This window comes from Oncorhynchus nerka, linkage group LG18 (assembly GCF_034236695.1).
Source record: "Oncorhynchus nerka isolate Pitt River linkage group LG18, Oner_Uvic_2.0, whole genome shotgun sequence".
Classification (NCBI taxonomy): domain Eukaryota; kingdom Metazoa; phylum Chordata; class Actinopteri; order Salmoniformes; family Salmonidae; genus Oncorhynchus; species Oncorhynchus nerka.
Genome location: NC_088413.1, coordinates 26,365,253 through 26,382,143, shown reverse-complemented (window position 1 = coordinate 26,382,143; position 16,891 = coordinate 26,365,253). Strand labels below are relative to the sequence as shown.

The following is a 16,891-nucleotide window of genomic DNA, read 5'->3' as shown; positions in this document are numbered from 1 at the left end:
CGTTACGGCTAGCCTAGCGTCTTGAGGTGTAGTGTTGCTTGGAGGAGTCTCGGGACCTCAACACTAAACCCAGGAAGGAGAGAGAGAAAGGCAGGGGGAGAGTTAGGGAAAGAGAGGGGGAGGGCAGCAAAGGGTAAGAGAGAGGGAGAAGGAGAGGTCGATAGAGGGAGGGAAAGGGGGGGATAGTTCAAATTCACCCCCCCCTCAACCTTCCACTTTGTACTCCTGAGACTTTAGGTCAGCAATCTAGCCATTTCCCACTAACGACATTACAGCCATTAGGGTCTGGCTGCTTTCTTTCTGTAGCATGTCACATGGACGCGGGTCATGCCTCGCATACTTCGCCCCTCTGGCCCGGCTCAGGTGACTAAAAGCTTTCAGTGGGAGTGAACGGCGGCCATGGAAAAACAGTAGGTCTTAGACCTGCTGACATTCTCTCTCACGCGCTCGCTCCCTTTCTCCCGCTCTCTATTTCTCTCTCTCCCTTTCCTCGCTTAATGTCATCTTAGCAAATGTGAAGGAAGAGGTGAAGGAAGATACACACACACACAGTGCATAGAAACACACGCAACGGGTGCACACACATACACAACATAAACTGTGTAAAAAAAGAGGGGTCAGGTCTCTGGTTGTAAGGTGTAGTGTCCTGACTCCTGTAAATGTTCAGTGTCTTCTTTTCCCTGCCCTGGCCTCTGCCACGGTGTGTGTGTGTCCTGACTCCTGTGTGTGTGAGATGGAGTGTGTACTAGCGTCCCTGCGTGGTGGGTAGATTTGTTGCTGTGCATGTACGCTTGGTCAGAGTGTTTGGGCCACGGTTGCGGTCACCTCTCTGGCCCATAGTCGGTGACGACCAGACCAGATGTGAGCTGACTCTAATGACCCCTGCGGGTGGGGTTGCTGAGGCAACCGCTTTCCCCTCTGCCTGTAAACAGAGAAGCAACCCACCAATATTCTTAGACTGGGTCGCCAAGGTGAAGACTAGCCTTGATGGGTGTGAGCGAGAGGGAGAGAGAAGAGAGCTCAAATGACGTGCGTGCCTGCGTGTGTGCGTGCGTGTGTGCGTGCGTGGGTGCCTGCGTGCGTGCGTGCGTGCGTGCGTGCCTGCGTGCGTGCCTGCGTCTCAGTGTATGAGTGTCATGGCTTCTCTTGACCTTTTTTTTGTTATTCTCGCTCTCTGTTTTCTTCGGTTGATGCTCAATGGGTTTATTTTTTGTTGAAGCCTCTACTGCCCCCACCCCCCTCCCAGTACAGTAAAGTTTTGACATTTTCTTAGCCCAGGCTTGTTGCTTTCTGACATCTTCTTATGGAAAGGGGTTAATATGTTTCAGGAATACTCACTTTCTTTTGTTCGCCCTTGTCTGGCAAGCTGTAATGTTTTGCTTATGAATATTGATACACCAAGTGTATATTAATGACCCTGGGTGACCTTAACCCTATCCTTATTGGCTCCCTGGTGGTATCTGCATCCTCATGAATATTAAACAGGCTCTGTAACCTCCATTACCCTAATCTTTGCTGTCTAGCCTCCCGGAAGGTCCTGTTGTCATGGTAACCCCGTTACTAAACTCCTTGGGAGAAAAAAAAATTGACCCTGGGAAAAAAATATATGTTGAAAATAAAGGATTGAAAAATCATTACTGTTATTTTATCGAACGTTGCTGGTGATTCTCAGTGCTGAGAGAAAGGCTTGGGGAAAGCTGGTGGATTTTGTTGCATTAAAGCTCCTTGGATTTTCGGCGTTATTATGATTTTCTTCAGTCATTGCCAAGGCAGTGAGTTACCCCTTGCTGAGAGCGCTGAAGTCTATTTGGTATTTTGAATAGACTGTTCCCTTTGTACTTAGCTGGTAAATAGAATTGAGAGTGCTCACTTGTGATAAGGAGGCGTCAGAATGAGTGTATAGTGTAGTAGTCTGGCTCACTTTGTAATCCAGGTGACAGGTGACTGCTGACTTGTTGAATTACAACGTCAATCCTCAAATCAAGGCTGTTCATGTCAATGCCTCCTAGATTGTCATTTAAGGAGCTCTCAAACTTTTATCATTTTTTGCCAGTAGTTTTGAAATTGGTTCTCAAGTGCCTAGTGTTCCCTGTTTTTTTCTCTGTGTACCACGTCATCATTTGGTATGGTATGCAACGTCCCGCAATTTTATACAAAAATAAGTAATCCTACTATATGTTACAAATTTCTTGTGCTAAAGATCCTTGAGTTTATCTTTAATGACAAAATCCAGTCCTTTCCTGGGAAATGTTCATTGGGGAAAACTGTAGTAAAACATTGTGCAACGGGAAAAGCTAAAACAAGTGTTTTCATAATGGATAAGTTCAGGTAGCACCTCCCCGTTTCCCTCCGTCTATGATCCAATGAACGTGACCCTGGTTTGTCCTCAGCTCTGACCATGATGATCCCTTCCTCCTCTCTTTTCCTCTCACCAAACGTCTCTTCTTATTCTCTCCTGTAGATGTGGACAGCGTCGAGGAGAGTGGGCCCGACGGGGGCTGCTGTCCCGTGGAGGACGACGACGGCGGCGTTGGCGGCGGTGGCTGGTACGGGAACGCCTCCGACACGCGCTCCGAGTCGTCGTACAGCGGTGACATCCATGACGACCATGAGCTGTTCCTCCACGGGGCCCCCACCCCCTCCCCAGACCGACCTCCAGAACACCCCGACACCTCGACCGAGAGCTCCCTGGGGGGCTGCCCTACGCCTGTCCACAACCACCACCGGGCCTCCCTTGAACTCCTGAGCCTAGGGGTGGACGGAGGGGTGTTCTCTGCCCAAGATACCCTTTCCTCCGTGGTATCCTCGCTCTATGGAGAGGCTGCCTCAGAGGCCCTGGGGAAACCCCTGAGTAGTAACCTGCGGCGCCTCCTAGAGGCTGGGTCGTTGAAGCTGGATGGGGAACTTCTGGGGAGAGTGAGAGGGGGAGGAGAGTCGCCCCCTATAGGCTTAGCTCCAGCCCTGACCCTCTCCTCCTCCTCCCATCATGCTCAGCAGCTAAGTGCCCTCGCCCGAAAACTGGCGGCCAATAACAACAACAACAACAGCGGAGGCTCCGCCTCAGCCTCGCCTGCCTCTGTTACCATGTCGACCACTGCCATCAAGCAGGAGCCCTGCGACCCCTTCGCCTCGGTGGTCGCCCCGAGCAACGGTGCTGGCTTCGTGTGGGTGGGAGTGGCAGGTGACGGGAAGTGGCCCCCGGCGGGTTGCTCCGCCTCCAGCGGCGGGTCCAGCCTATCACCTGACTCGGCCATCCAGAAGCTGAAAGCGGCAGCCAACGCGGTTTTACAGGACAAGAATGCCACCGTAGTGGCCTCGTCTACTTCCTCTTCATCATCCTCCTGCTCTACCATACCCACTCTGGGAGGAGGGAGCCGGGGAGGAACAGACGACTCGGTACGCTTCGATGTCTTCACCTCCCCCTTCAGCCCTCAGTCGGCCAGCTCCACGCTAGCCGCCCTGTCCAAGAAGGTGAGCGAGCGCTCCCAGACCACCTCCACCCCCTCATCATCAGACCACCAACACCAACCCTCCACCGGCTCCTCCTTCCTCTCCCTGGTCTCTATGACTTCCTCGGCTGCGCTCCTCAAGGAGGTGGCAGCCCGGGCGGCAGGGAACCTCCTTGCTGATAAGATGGAGGCCACAGCAGGAGGAGGGGCCATCCAGGAGGACATCAAGCCCCTGCTGGACAGGAACCAGAAGGCAGGGACCCCCACAGGGCCCCAGAGCGCCATGGACCTGCTGCTGCCCTCCACCCCTAAGGGAAGGGCCAAACCCAGCAGCCAAGCAGGTAGGCCAATCCACCCTGACCCTACACAATTTCTTCCTGAGGTGGCATTTGTTGTCTAAAAGCCTTATGGTGAGTTTTGGGATTTACAGTAGTAAGCTACATTCTGTTTTGTTTTGCAGTTTGGTAAATGTAATGGTGAGTTTATCAAGATATTATGTCAGCTACGTTTTGTCGTCGTGACAAGGTTCGGAACATTGGAACGTTGTTAAGAACACTGGACCTTTTGTATAAACCTTGTGACAAACAAAGTGCCGCTATCCATCAATCCCAGAAGGTGTTGTTTCTCTAGCAAGGTTTTCTACAACAATGAACCGTTGTGGAAGACCTTCCCAGGTTGAACACCACAACAACAGCAGATTTTTTTAATGCATTTCAATCAGTTATTTCACCTTGCATTTTTCAAGATTGTTTGTCGGTACTAGTTCATTTCACCTTGCACATCCTGAACTGTCTTCGGATATTCAATCCTCTTCAGCTTTTCAACTTATTTGGAAACTATCGTTTACAGATATTCTCCAAGCTTTTGCTTATTATATGGAATTAAAGCTGGTCTCTAAGCAAATGTTCTAATATGTTGAATCCCTTTATATTACACTTTAAGGACATTTACTGTATTACGGATGCCCCGCTTCACACAAAAAAATATATATATATATATATATTTTTTTATTTATAAGAAATTATTTCAAACTATTATTTTTGACAAATTGCATGATTCGCGTCAAAGTGGTAGGGATTCGGTTCAATCCCGGTGAATCGAATCATGCGAATCAAAATAATAATTTGTGAACCGGGGACAGTAAAATAAAACATGTAGAAACCTTCCTTTTGGCTATAAAACTTGTTTTGTAGATACTTTAATAAGTTGATTTCGGAAGCTAGCCAGTAGTCAGCTTGCAGTGAACTCTTCTAAGCTGAGATAAATGACTAAACTAGAATAGGAACATTTCCTGAAGAAAATGTGTGTGCTTGCTTCAGCTGTCCAAAAATGTATTTTTTTTTTATAGTAGTGGAAGGTGTTAAATGAAGATTTCAAGCTGAATAGAAGCTGAAGCAGTTCAATATAGTAAGAATAGGTCTGATTACTTTAGTGGTATGATATATATTTCAACTAGCACATCTATCATGAACAATGGCAGAACTCTGCCTTCACTGCTTTCAATGGGGCTATTTAACACGGGAACCAATGTATTAATTGAGGGCTCGGGCATTATCACTTTTATACAAAGGGTTACCGGTTTGTAACATATTCAAATAATGATTGACATATTTTCATTAAAAACGTTATTTTGATGATTTTATTCATACTATTTCATCCTTCCACAAGATATAGTCCCGAAACAAATCTAGAGTTGCTACCCAAGCCGGCTGGTTCGTTCTATTGGTTCGGTTGCTAAAGATGCGACCCTGTTGTTCAGTCTTTTTGTTCTGTATCTATGGACGTGACCTAGTCGTTCAGTCTTTTTGTTCTGTATCTATGGACGTGACCTAGTCGCTCAGTCTTTTTGTTCTGTATCTATGGACGTGACCTAGTCGTTCAGTCTTTTTGTTCTGTATCAATGCACGCGACCCAGTTGTTCGTTCTAAATGTTCCATTGTCATACTGGCTGGCAACGTTCTTATCCCTTGCTTGCTAGCTAGCCAACTACGGCTAACTTTACAGTCACGTCGAACAGTGCAGAAAGACCAACAGTGGCTGCATTTGTTTAAGCTGTTTTCTTAGTGACATTTATTTGGATGCATCGGTAACACTGAGCTAACGAGGCACGATTTCGCCTGGCGTAGAACACGGTTGTTCAGAGGAGCTAGCCAACAACACAGCTAACACAGTCACTTCATACTGAAGCAGGAAAGACTAGCAAACTAGCTACACTTTTCGTTTTACCGTTTTTCAATTGCCTTTTCTTTGTATACATCCATAAAAATTATGGCAGCTGATTAATGATTTAGACTGGCTGAGAAACTCTGCCTGCCTCTCTCTCTCGTTCCGACTCCCGACCCCTACACGTTCATTACTATGGGACAGTTGGAGATCGAATTTGAATATTGAAACAATGTTGCAAATGTCGGTGAGACGTCAAGGTTTATACAAATGTCTGCTGTTAAAAACTAAATGTTAGTCTAGAAGAAATGTGAGATAATGTCTAGATGCTTTTTGTAGTGGAGATCAAGTGTATAACTTCCCTGCCTGGGCTGACGAGCCAGTGGTTTGCTCAGTCAGATGGAACAGACTAAATAGGCATTTTAACGTCATAGATTTAGCTGGTGGTACCTTGTGGAATAGACACCGGCTGGAATGCGCTTTTAACCAATCAGCATTCAGGGTTAGACCCTGACTGGGACTCAAACCCTGGTCCCTGTGACTCTCATTATAAATGGCTAAAATCTCTTGGTGAGGTTTCTAGGTTTGTATTTATTTCATTCATGTATTTAAAAAAAAAAAAGCTCGCTCGCCCCACTTTTGATAAAGAGAGAGAGAAAGAGCGAGAGAGAGAGAGAGAGAATCCCCCTCCCCGTCTGGCCTGAGTCTGGGAAAAGGTCTGTGGGCCTGGCAGGATGTCCAACCCAGACCATTTGCGCTCAGCTCTGCGGTGTGTGCTCTCAGCACAGTAGGAACCGAGAGTCCATATCCGTGTCTGTTCTGCAGACGCTTCTGGCTCCATCAACCTCCCTTTACCAGTCACCTCTGTACAGACTGGTGGAGGTTGGAGCCAGAGGAGTCTGCAGTCAGCCTTCTCCTCTGTCCTCAGATCAGCATTCAGCAGACTCCCAGCCAAACACAATCCCATCAGTTTACACTGGGCAGGTCCAGAACAGACTATGGGAGGCGCACAGTACTACACAGAGCCATGACTACATGGAACTCTATTCCACATCAGGTAACTGACACAAGCTGTAGAATCAGATTTTAAAAATCGATACAATGAAACCTTATAGAACAGCAGGGACTGTGAAGAGACACACACCGGTACAGACACATGAATACACATGCTAACTCACGCACTCTGCACACTTAATGGGTTGTGGACACACTTAATGGGTTGTGAAATGTAATGTCATGTAATATTTATAATTGTATATAACTGCCTTAATGTTGCTGGACCCCAAGAAGAGTAGCTAAAGGGGCTCCTTAATAAATACAAAATACAATACACACACACACACATACACACACACACACACTCTCTCCTCTCTCAAAATGAGCAGCCTTTAGGGAGAACAGTGGAGTGTGTTCCAGGGTAGATGGATGGGCACTTTTGAAGGATTGTGTCGTAACCCTTAAGCCAAATCTAAAATGGCTGGATCAAATTGACTTGAGACGGATGAGAGGGAGAGAGGCAGTCAATGCAATATTCTGTGATCTGCATGTTAAAAAGGGTTGTCGGCGGTAACCTGCAGCCGTCAAGGTCGCGGTGGAATGCTGTACAAATGCAGTTACTTGTCTGCTGGCCAGACAGAAAAAACATGCCCTTGGTTATTGATTGTTTTGTTTTGTTGCAGTTGGCTGGTCTGGTATGAAATTGTTACACATTTAGCCTATATTTAGTGTTACATAAATCTGTGTAATTCTACATAGTTTAGACATTTCTTGATAATTGATCTTGATTGCCCTGGAGAGAGAGAGAGAATCTGCTATCTGACGTACTGACCAGTTAAATGTCGTTCCATCTTTTTTCTTTCTCCTCCACCTCTTCCCCTACATCCTCCAATGAGCAAGGAGTCCACGGTTATCTTCTCTCCTCTCTCTCCTCCTCCCCCTCTCTCTCCACCCCCTCTTTTCTCTCACTCGCTCCAGTCGGTTGGGCCGCAGATGGCGGTTTATTGTTGCAAATAGGCAGTCTCGAGGTTTTACACCCGGGGTCAATGAATGGCTGAGCGCGGTAATTTCACCAAACACTGATTACCAGATGTTTTCCAAGGAACAGGAGGAGAATACTTATGAAGCCATCGATGACAGGCCCGTGGTGAATTTGTAATGCAATCATGCCGGGTCCTAATAAGCCCAATTAAACGGCGTAATAGAGGCCGGAAATGAAGCCAACAACAATAATCGAGATAATAAAACATCCTTGAGTTTGACTTCTTTTGTTCTCAGAAGCACAGCAGGCTTTGTTGAACGTTCTCAGCTTGAGGTGTCTAGAGGTCGTGTCTCACCTAGTAGAGGTGTGGGAATAGTGCCAAAGTCAGTAACCTTTAGAGAGGCTCCATAGTCCGTAACTCTTCTCTGGTAAGGAAGAAATGGACTAGTGATTGGGGGGGATCGATAGTTGCATATCGCAATATTATTTTGGGACAATATTGTATAGATTTGTTTTTTAAAAATCCAGGTAGTGTTAGCTAGCGCTAGTCGGCTGTACCTGCGCCATAACTAACGTATTTTTGATCCTATAGCTTGTTCTCCATCTTCTTTTTAAATAGGGAGCCAAGATGTTTTCAGCACTTTTATTTTCCTGACTGATTGAAACTTCTCATGGCTCTCTCTTGTCTCTCTGCAGCAGACATATGGTGAGCAATATGTTTGGAACATCAAATCGCAATAAAACTGCAGTATATGGAATCGCAATTCATATAGAATGGTGAGAATCGTAATGCATATCGTATCGGCACTTTAGTATCGTGATAATATCGTGTGGTGAAGTCCCAAGCAATTCCCAGCTCGAGAAATGGACCTGTTCCAATACTTCAGAAATGTATCCTTCACCTTCCTAGCTTGCTTATTTTCTTCCTTGAAGTAATCACAGATCTGACATGGGCTGGATTGGGGAAAGCTATAAAGTGGAAACCTTACTTACACCTTACCAGTCACTTATAGATCGGATAGGTGCACTGACATCAAGCAAACGAGGAAGGAATGAATGATGTATTGCTTAAGTATTCGTTCAGGGGACTGTATTCACTAAATGACTTGTATTTTTACTGAGCTGCCCTTCTCAGCCAGGTATCCCTTAGTAAATTATTATTCTGACCTCACTGGAACTCCCTGGTTAAATAAAGGTGAAATAAATAAATGCCTCATCCCCTCTTTTTCCTCTCCTCTCCCAGGTTCCCCGGGGGAGGACGGAGGGAAGCCGTTCCAGTGTCCGGTGTGTGGCCTGGTCATCAAGAGGAAGAGCTACTGGAAGAGACACATGGTGATCCACACCGGCCTGAAGAGTCACCAGTGTCCCCTGTGCCCCTTCCGCTGCGCCCGCAAAGACAATCTCAAGTCCCACATGAAGGTGAGATGATGGGAGCCTGTGATGCCTCCTTTGACCTGTAACCTTGTCGTGTTATCCATCCCCTGAGGTCGTAATTGTGGAAGTGGTGCTAATGCTACTAATTGCTCAAAGGAAGGGAGGTGTAAGCTCTAGTCAAAGTCACCTCTAGTGTAGCGGCGTAACGTGCCTCAAATGATACTGTAGTTAGTAGACCAAAGCTAGAGGGGGTTTTAACAAGAGCGAGAAGCTCCAGGTTTTGAGGGAATCCTTACTGTTTTACGCTCTTATTTAATCTCTTTTATTCATTTTATTTCAATTATTTATTTGCATAGGAACAGATTCAATTAGCCTGAAACATTGACACACGTTGAATGGACAATGCGGTGATGCATTGCTCCATTGTAGCGTAGGCAAATTTTCAGTGTCTTGTCCTCAAATGAGCATAATTGCTTTGAATGTTGTTGCCGTAACAATGTGGAGGTACCCCCACCGCTCATCCTATCCCTGTATCTCAGGTCCACCAGCATCAGGACCGGGGCGAGACGTTCCAGTGCGAACTTTGCCCTTTCACCTCCTCGCGCCACTTCAGCCTCAAGCTCCACATGCGCTGCCACCAGCACTTCCCCCGTTCTGGGTCCGCCTCCGACGGGGTCAAGGTCAAGGAAGAGGCCACCACGGACACGGAGGGCGAGGGGTCACTCCTGGGCGATTTCAACCCCGGGGAATCCCCCCTCCAGTCGGACGCAGGGAACCAGAGCTCCCCTGGAGTCTCCAACCACCACGTCTATATTAAAGAAGAGCCCCAGGAGAGGGAGCTGTCGGTGCTGTCGCCCTTCACCCTTTGCAGGGACAGGGAGCGGGAGCGGCCTGGTAGCAGTGGCAACTCCCTGGACCTCTCTATGGGGGGAGTCGGCTTGGGGGTGGGGGTGCGGTCCAGTCCTGGTGGAGGTCCAACGGCAGCGTCCCTCTTCAGCCCGGACATCACCACCAAGACAGCCACCGACCTGCTGATGAAGCTCTCAGGTAACCATGACAGCAACTCCCGTCAATAACAACACTCGCTAACGGCCACCCAGTCCAACACCTATTCATCACTGAAGAGATTTCACAAAATGTTTATGTAGGTGTTGGACTGGTGGGAAACTTTTGATGGCCATTTCAGGACTTTTGAGCGTCTTAGCATATTTCCTAGGGTTTCGTCATGAATGTCAATGAACGTCAACTCATTAATCCAATAACCCCAACACTCTGCTTTGCCTCTCCAATAACCTCATCAACAACAAACACGCTATCGTTAGCCAGAATAACGCTAGGTATTATATCAGGTTTGTTGAGATGCATTCCACCGTGTTGTGACGATGGCAAAGGATCAGTTACTTTGAGACAATGGCTGAAGATTGATGGGGGAAGGTGTGCCCGGGGTTGGGTGCCAAGGTCGGGGTTGAGGCTGCCACTCTAACTCCTAATGCCAGCTAATTAGATTGAGATCTCCTGAACGAGGGATGCGGAAGGAGGAGAGGGACAAGGGATGGGGGAGGAGGGGGGTAGAAAACCCTCGGAACATTAGATTAATTAAAAATGTATGCATAATTCATAAATTAAGAAGAATTCATAATTTGAATTTCATAATGATTAGCGCCCTTAACTTCTGCTCCGTGACCCTGGCTAGGATGCGATGTGCGTCGCGGAGGGACTGGACAGGTTTAGTTAACCCCTCCCCCTCCAGTTCGGCTCCGCACCGGTGCCCCCCGGGTGCCAGTCGCACTTCACTCCCAGACTTTGCAATCAAGCCAGGAAAGTCCCAGAGGAGATGGAGCCAAGATGGCTTCTTCTCTCACAATGTCAGCCCAGTGTAGAGTGGCGGACGGGCGGCGGACATCTTAGTTCAAGGGCGGCGTCATTCATGCAGTACCGGAGGGAATTTGAAAGATGGGAGGACACACTTTTTTGTTTTTAAGGAGCGGATAGTAGTGGACTTGAGTGATGTTAGAGATAACGATGATGTTTAAATAGAATACTGGTCCTTTTGATTACCGAGGGCTTTCATGATCATCTCTGAGCGCGGTTGGTAAAAAAGAGAAGGGGGGGTTTGGCCCAAAGCTTTACTCAGATCTTTTGCACTCTTTGCTGGGCCGTACAGCAGACAGGGAGGGTAGAGAGGAGGAGAAAGGGATGGGGGGGGGGGGGGGGGTAAAGCTTCTTCTCAGGGGAACCTCGGGACTCTTTCTTTTGACCTCCCTGCCAAGAGCGATTGAGTGTGTACATGCGGCAGCTCATCTCCTGATTTACCACTTCTGTCACAGTGCCTCTCTCAATCCCAGAAGGGCTGTAAAAGAGAGAGAGAGGCTGTGAGAGGGGACGAGAGAGGTAAGAGAGAGAGAGGTGTAGGATGGAGAGAAGGGCTGTAAGAGAGGGGTGTAGGATGGACAGAAGGGCTGTAAGAGAGGGAGAGAGGTGTAGGATGGACAGAAGGGCTGTAAGAGAGGGAGAGGGGTGTAGGATGGACAGAAGGGCTGTAAGAGAGGGAGAGGTGTAGGATGGAGAGAAGGGCTGTAAGAGAGAGGGGTGTAGGATGGACAGAAGGGCTGTAAGATAGAGAGAGGGGGTGTAGGATGGAGAGAAGGGCTGTAAGAGAGGATTGAGAGAAGGGCTGTAGGATGGAGAGAAGGGCTGTGAGGGAGAGAGGGGTGTAGGATGGACAGAAGGGCTGTAAGAGAGGTGTAGGATGGATGGAGAAGGGCTGTAAGAGAGGGAGAGGGGTGTATGGATGGAGAGAGAGGGCTGTATGGAGAGGGCTGTAGGGGGTGTAGGATGGACAGAAGGGCTGTAAGAGAGGGAGAGGGGTGTAGGATGGACAGAAGGGCTGTAAGAGAGGGAGAGGGGTGTAGGATGGACAGAAGGGCTGTAAGAGAGGAGAGAGGTGTAGGATGGACAGAAGGGCTGTGAGAGAGGGAGAGGGGTGTAGGATGGACAGAAGGGCTGTAAGAGAGGGAGAGGGGTGTAGGATGGACAGAAGGGCTGTAAGAGAGGGGGAGAGAGGTGTAGGATGGACAGAAGGGCTGTAAGAGAGGGAGAGGGTGTAGGATGGACAGAAGGGCTGTAAGAGAGGGAGAGGGTGTAGGATGGACAGAAGGGCTGTAAGAGAGGGAGGGGGTGTAGGATGGACAGAAGGGCTGTAAGAGGGGTGGGATGGAGAGAAGGGCTGTAGAGAGAGGTGTAGGATGGAGAGAAGGGCTGTAAGAGAGGGAGAGGGGTGTAGGATGGACAGAAGAAGGCCTGTAAGAGAGGATGGACAGAAGGGCTGTAAGTGTTGGATGGAGAAGGGAGAGGGTGTAGGATGGAGAGAAGGGCTGTAAGAGAGGGAGAGGGGTGTAGGATGGAGAGAAGGGCTGTAAGAGAGAGGTATAGGATGGAGAGAAGGGCTGTAAGAGAGAGGTATAGGATGGAGAGAAGGGCTGTAAGAGAGAGGTATAGGATGGAGAGAAGGGCTGTAAGAGAGGGAGAGGGGTGTTGGATGGAGAGAAGGGCTGTAAGAGAGGGAGAGGGGTGTTGGATGGAGAGAAGGGCTGTAAGAGAGAGAGGGTGGGATGGACAGAAGGGCTGTAAGAGAGGGAGAGGGGTGTAGGATGGACAGAAGGGCTGTAAGAGAGGAGAGAGGGTGTTGGATGGACAGAAGGGCTGTAAGAGAGGGAGAGGATGGACAGAAGGGCTGTAGGATGGAGAGAAGGGCTGTAAGAGAGGGGTGAGGATGGAGAGAAGGGCTGTGAGGGAGAGGGGTGTTGGATGGAGAGAAGGGTTGTAAGAGAGAGAGAGGGGTGTTGGATGGACAGAAGGGCTATAAGAGAGGGAGAGGGGTGTAGGATATACAGAAGGGCTGTAAGAGAGGGAGAGAGGTGTAGGATGGACAGAAGGGCTGTAAGAGAGGGAGAGAGGTGTAGGATGGACAGAAGGGCTGTAAGAGAGGGAGAGGGGTGTAGGATGGACAGAAGGGCTGTAAGAGAGGGAGAGGGGTGTAGGATGGACAGAAGAGCTGTGAGGGAGGGAGAGAGGTGTAGGATGGACAGAAGGGCTGTAAGAGAGAGAGAGGGGTGTAGGATGGACAGAAGGGCTGTAAGAGAGGGAGAGGGGTGTAGGATGGACAGAAGGGCTGTAAGAGAGGGAGAGGGGTGTAGGATGGACAGAAGGGCTGTAAGAGAGGGAGAGAGGTGTAGGATGGACAGAAGGGCTGTAAGAGAGAGGGGGTGTAGGATGGACAGAAGGGCTGTAGGATGGACAGAAGGGCTGTAAGAGAGGGAGAGGGGTGTAGGATGGACAGAAGGGCTGTAAGAGAGGGAGAGAGGTGTAGGATGGACAGAAGGGCTGTAAGAGAGGGAGAGAGGTGTAGGATGGACAGAAGGGCTGTAAGAGAGAGAGAGAGGGGTGTAGGATGGACAGAAGGGCTGTAAGAGAGGGAGAGGGGTGTAGGATGGACAGAAGGGCTGTAAGAGAGGGAGAGAGGTGTAGGATGGACAGAAGGGCTGTAAGAGAGAGAGAGGGGTGTAGGATGGACAGAAGGGCTGTAAGAGAGGGAGAGGGGTGTTGGATGGAGAGAAGGGCTGTAAGAGGGAGAGGGGTAGAGGATGGAGAGAAGGGCTGTAAGAGAGAGAGAGAGAGGGGTGTAGGATGGACAGAAGGGCTGTAAGAGAGGGAGAGGGGTGTTGGATGGAGAGAAGGGCTGTAAGAGGGAGAGGGGTAGAGGATGGAGAGAAGGGCTGTGAGGGAGAGGGGTGTTGGATGGAGAGAAGGGCTGTAAGAGAGGGAGAGAGGTGTAGGATGGACAGAAGGGCTGTAAGAGAGAGAGAGAGGGGTGTAGGATGGACAGAAGGGCTGTAAGAGAGGGAGAGGGGTGTAGGATGGACAGAAGGGCTGTAAGAGAGGGAGAGGGGTGTAGGATGGACAGAAGGGCTGTAAGAGAGAGAGAGAGAGGGGTGTAGGATGGACAGAAGGGCTGTAAGAGAGGGAGAGGGGTGTTGGATGGAGAGAAGGGCTGTAAGAGGGAGAGGGGTAGAGGATGGAGAGAAGGGCTGTGAGGGAGAGGGGTGTTGGATGGAGAGAAGGGTTGTAAGAGAGAGAGAGGGGTGTTGGATGGACAGAAGGGCTGTAAGACAGAGAGGGTGAGGGGTGGAGGATGGAGAGAAGGGCTGTAAGACAGAGAGGGAGAGGGGTAGAGGATGGAGAGACGGGCTGTAAAACAGAGAGGGTGAGGGGTGGAGGAAGGAGAGAAGAAAAAGGGGGGGGGGTAAAAAGACAGAGCGGGAGAGATCATAGCCTTGCTATTGAGAAAGGCCCCCGTAGGCAGACCTGGCTCTCAAGAGAAGACAGGCTGTGTGCACTCTGCCCACAAACTGAGGTGGAACTTCCTGCCAACCTTCTCCCAAATGACCATATTAGAGACACATATTTCCCTCCGATTACACAGATCCACGAAGAATTTGAAAACAAATCAAATTTGTATAAACTCTCATATCTATTGTGTGGAATACCACAGTGTGCCATCACAGCAACAATATATGTGACCTGTTGCCACAAGAAAAGGGCAACCAGTAAATACAACCCATATTTATGTTTATTTACATTCCCTTTAGTACTTCTACTATTTCGTTACAGCACTTTATATAGACATATGACATTTGAATTGTTTGCTGTTCATTTTTGTTTATTTCACTTTTGTATATTATCTACTTCACTTTCTTTGGCAATGTTAACATATGTTTCTCATGCCAATAAAGCCCCTTGAATTGAATTGAACTGATTAAACAAATAGCTAAATAAAGTGACAGACGGCAAAGGAGAGAGGAAAAGAGAGCGAGTAGGAGCTGACTCCCCAGGCATCTCTTTTTTTAGGCTGCCCTGATTCTCCTCTGGGTGTTACGACCAATCCCCTTTGATTTCTCCCCCGCACGGCAACTCTGACACAACCGACAGCCTACCCAGTGTGACCCTCCACATTCTGATTTGAGAGGGGAAAGATGGAAGTCCGCGGAGGTACTTTGAAATGCGTGGATGGGCCCCGGTTAGGACGCTACTCGCAGGACCCCTCAGACGGGTAATAATGGCGGTCCCCGCTGCGACCCCGTTTGGAGATGGCCATCGAGCTTGACCCCGGGCCGGGTGTGAATAATTGGCATGCCGCTGAAGCGGGGGCTTGTGGGAGGAAGTGTTGTTGGTGCTGAGGGTGTCTTATTTATCTCAGAGGAGAGAGCAAGAGAGTGAAAGAGCGAAGGCGTTGGATGCAGTGTTTGATGCAGTTGGAGTATCTTAGTGATGTAGTGTGTGTTTGTCTGTGTGCGAGTGTGCTTGTGAGTTGACACGTTTTATACCCAACCAATATGTCTACATAATATACTGTAAGATATCCAGTCACCTATTCTCTCATTCAAATATTGTTTAAGATTCATCTGACAACACCTGTCGGGGTGGGCAGACACATGTTACAACCTCTTCTCAATAATGTCTTTTCCTCTCGACCACGACACATGAACAGAATCAGCCAGTCAGTCAGTCAGTCAACACTTCTCATATGTGACCTCTGGTCCATCCTCTCTGCTGTCAGCCCTCAGTATCTACACTACTTTATCCAGCTCAGTACACACGCGGTCAGCTATTGTTGCTGCCCTCCACTCCACCTGCCTGCCCATTGTTTGTGTGTGTGAGTATGTGTGCAGACACTAGCCCAGCAGCCACCTCGTTCTCCTCTCCTCCTGGAGAAAACAGGAGCCAGTTGTTAGAGGGGGAGCAGGCCAGCGTGACAGAGGTGGAAAGCTAATGAAGTTATTTGACGGCAGGCCCGGCCGCGGAGCGAGAGGTGAGGCGCATTGGACAAGTGTCTGGCAGAGAGACGGATGAGGCGAGAGGAAGGAAGTGTGGCTGGAGAGGAGAGCGACAATAGTAAAGAGAGGGGCAAGGGGGAGAGGGAGAGGAAAGGGAGAGCGAAAAATAAAGTAGAAAAGGGGACAAAAGAACAAGAAAGCCAGAGTCTGAGGTGGAGCGTGAAAAAGAGAGAAAAAAAGAGAGAGGGAGAGCAGTGTCCGGCTGACTGGCTGGTGGCATGTCAACAGGGCGTGATAACAGAGACAGGCTGATAGCACCATCACCCCTGGGCCACAGACAGACGGAGACGGGATGAACCCTAGTGTACTACTACTACACACGACGGGGAATCTGCCACTGAACCGCTACATTGAAGGCAGGCAGAGATGGATAGTCACCTCTCAGCCAGAGACAGTAAAACTGCTACTCACGACACGGGGCTGCCACAGACCTGCTACACTGGCGGCAGAGATGGGATACATATTCATTCACTCAGGCCAGGAAGGAACCTTTACTACACACAGGAGGCTGCCACTGACGAGGTGCCCCCGCCTGCTACACTGGCAGCAGAGATGGGTTACATCTTCATTCACTCAGACCAGGCCAGGCAGAAAGCTACTCATCACATCACCCAGTCACCCAGAGATGGCTGTTGGTTATTTCCTCAACTCTGACCTAAACACCGACAGCATTCGGGGGGAAGTTGACGTGCTACAGAGTGCTAACGCATGTGCAGAGGGAAAGTACTGTAATTCGACTAATGTCATTTTCTTTGGGTGAAATAAACCTAGGCACAGCACATCACCATGAATAACAGCTTAAACTATGGTGATTGGTGGTGGTAGCAGCAGTAGTAGTAGTAGCAGCAGCAGTAGTAGTAGTAGCAGCAGCAGTAGTAGTAGTAGCAGCAGTAGTAGTAGTAGCAGCAGCAGTAGTAGTAGTAGCAGCAGTAGTAGTAGTAGTAGCAGCAGTAGTAGCAGCAGTAGTAGTAGTAGTAGCAGTAGTAGTAGTAGTAGTAGCAGCAGTAGCAGCAACAGTAGTAGCAGCAACAGTA

The 16,891-nt window shown here is 49.0% G+C and overlaps 1 protein-coding gene across 1 annotated transcript in view; it reads left to right on the top strand.

The window, feature by feature from the left end:
* The first annotated feature begins 307 nt into the window (after positions 1-307).
* znf827 (zinc finger protein 827) overlaps positions 308-16,891 on the top strand; it is a 110,004-nt gene continuing 93,420 nt past the window's right edge. The window contains exons 1-4 of the mRNA XM_065003325.1: positions 308-363; positions 2,391-3,790; positions 8,834-9,009; positions 9,504-10,011. Of these exons, the coding sequence (XP_064859397.1) occupies positions 308-363; positions 2,391-3,790; positions 8,834-9,009; positions 9,504-10,011 (2,140 nt within the window). The remainder of the gene's footprint in view (positions 364-2,390; positions 3,791-8,833; positions 9,010-9,503; positions 10,012-16,891) is intronic.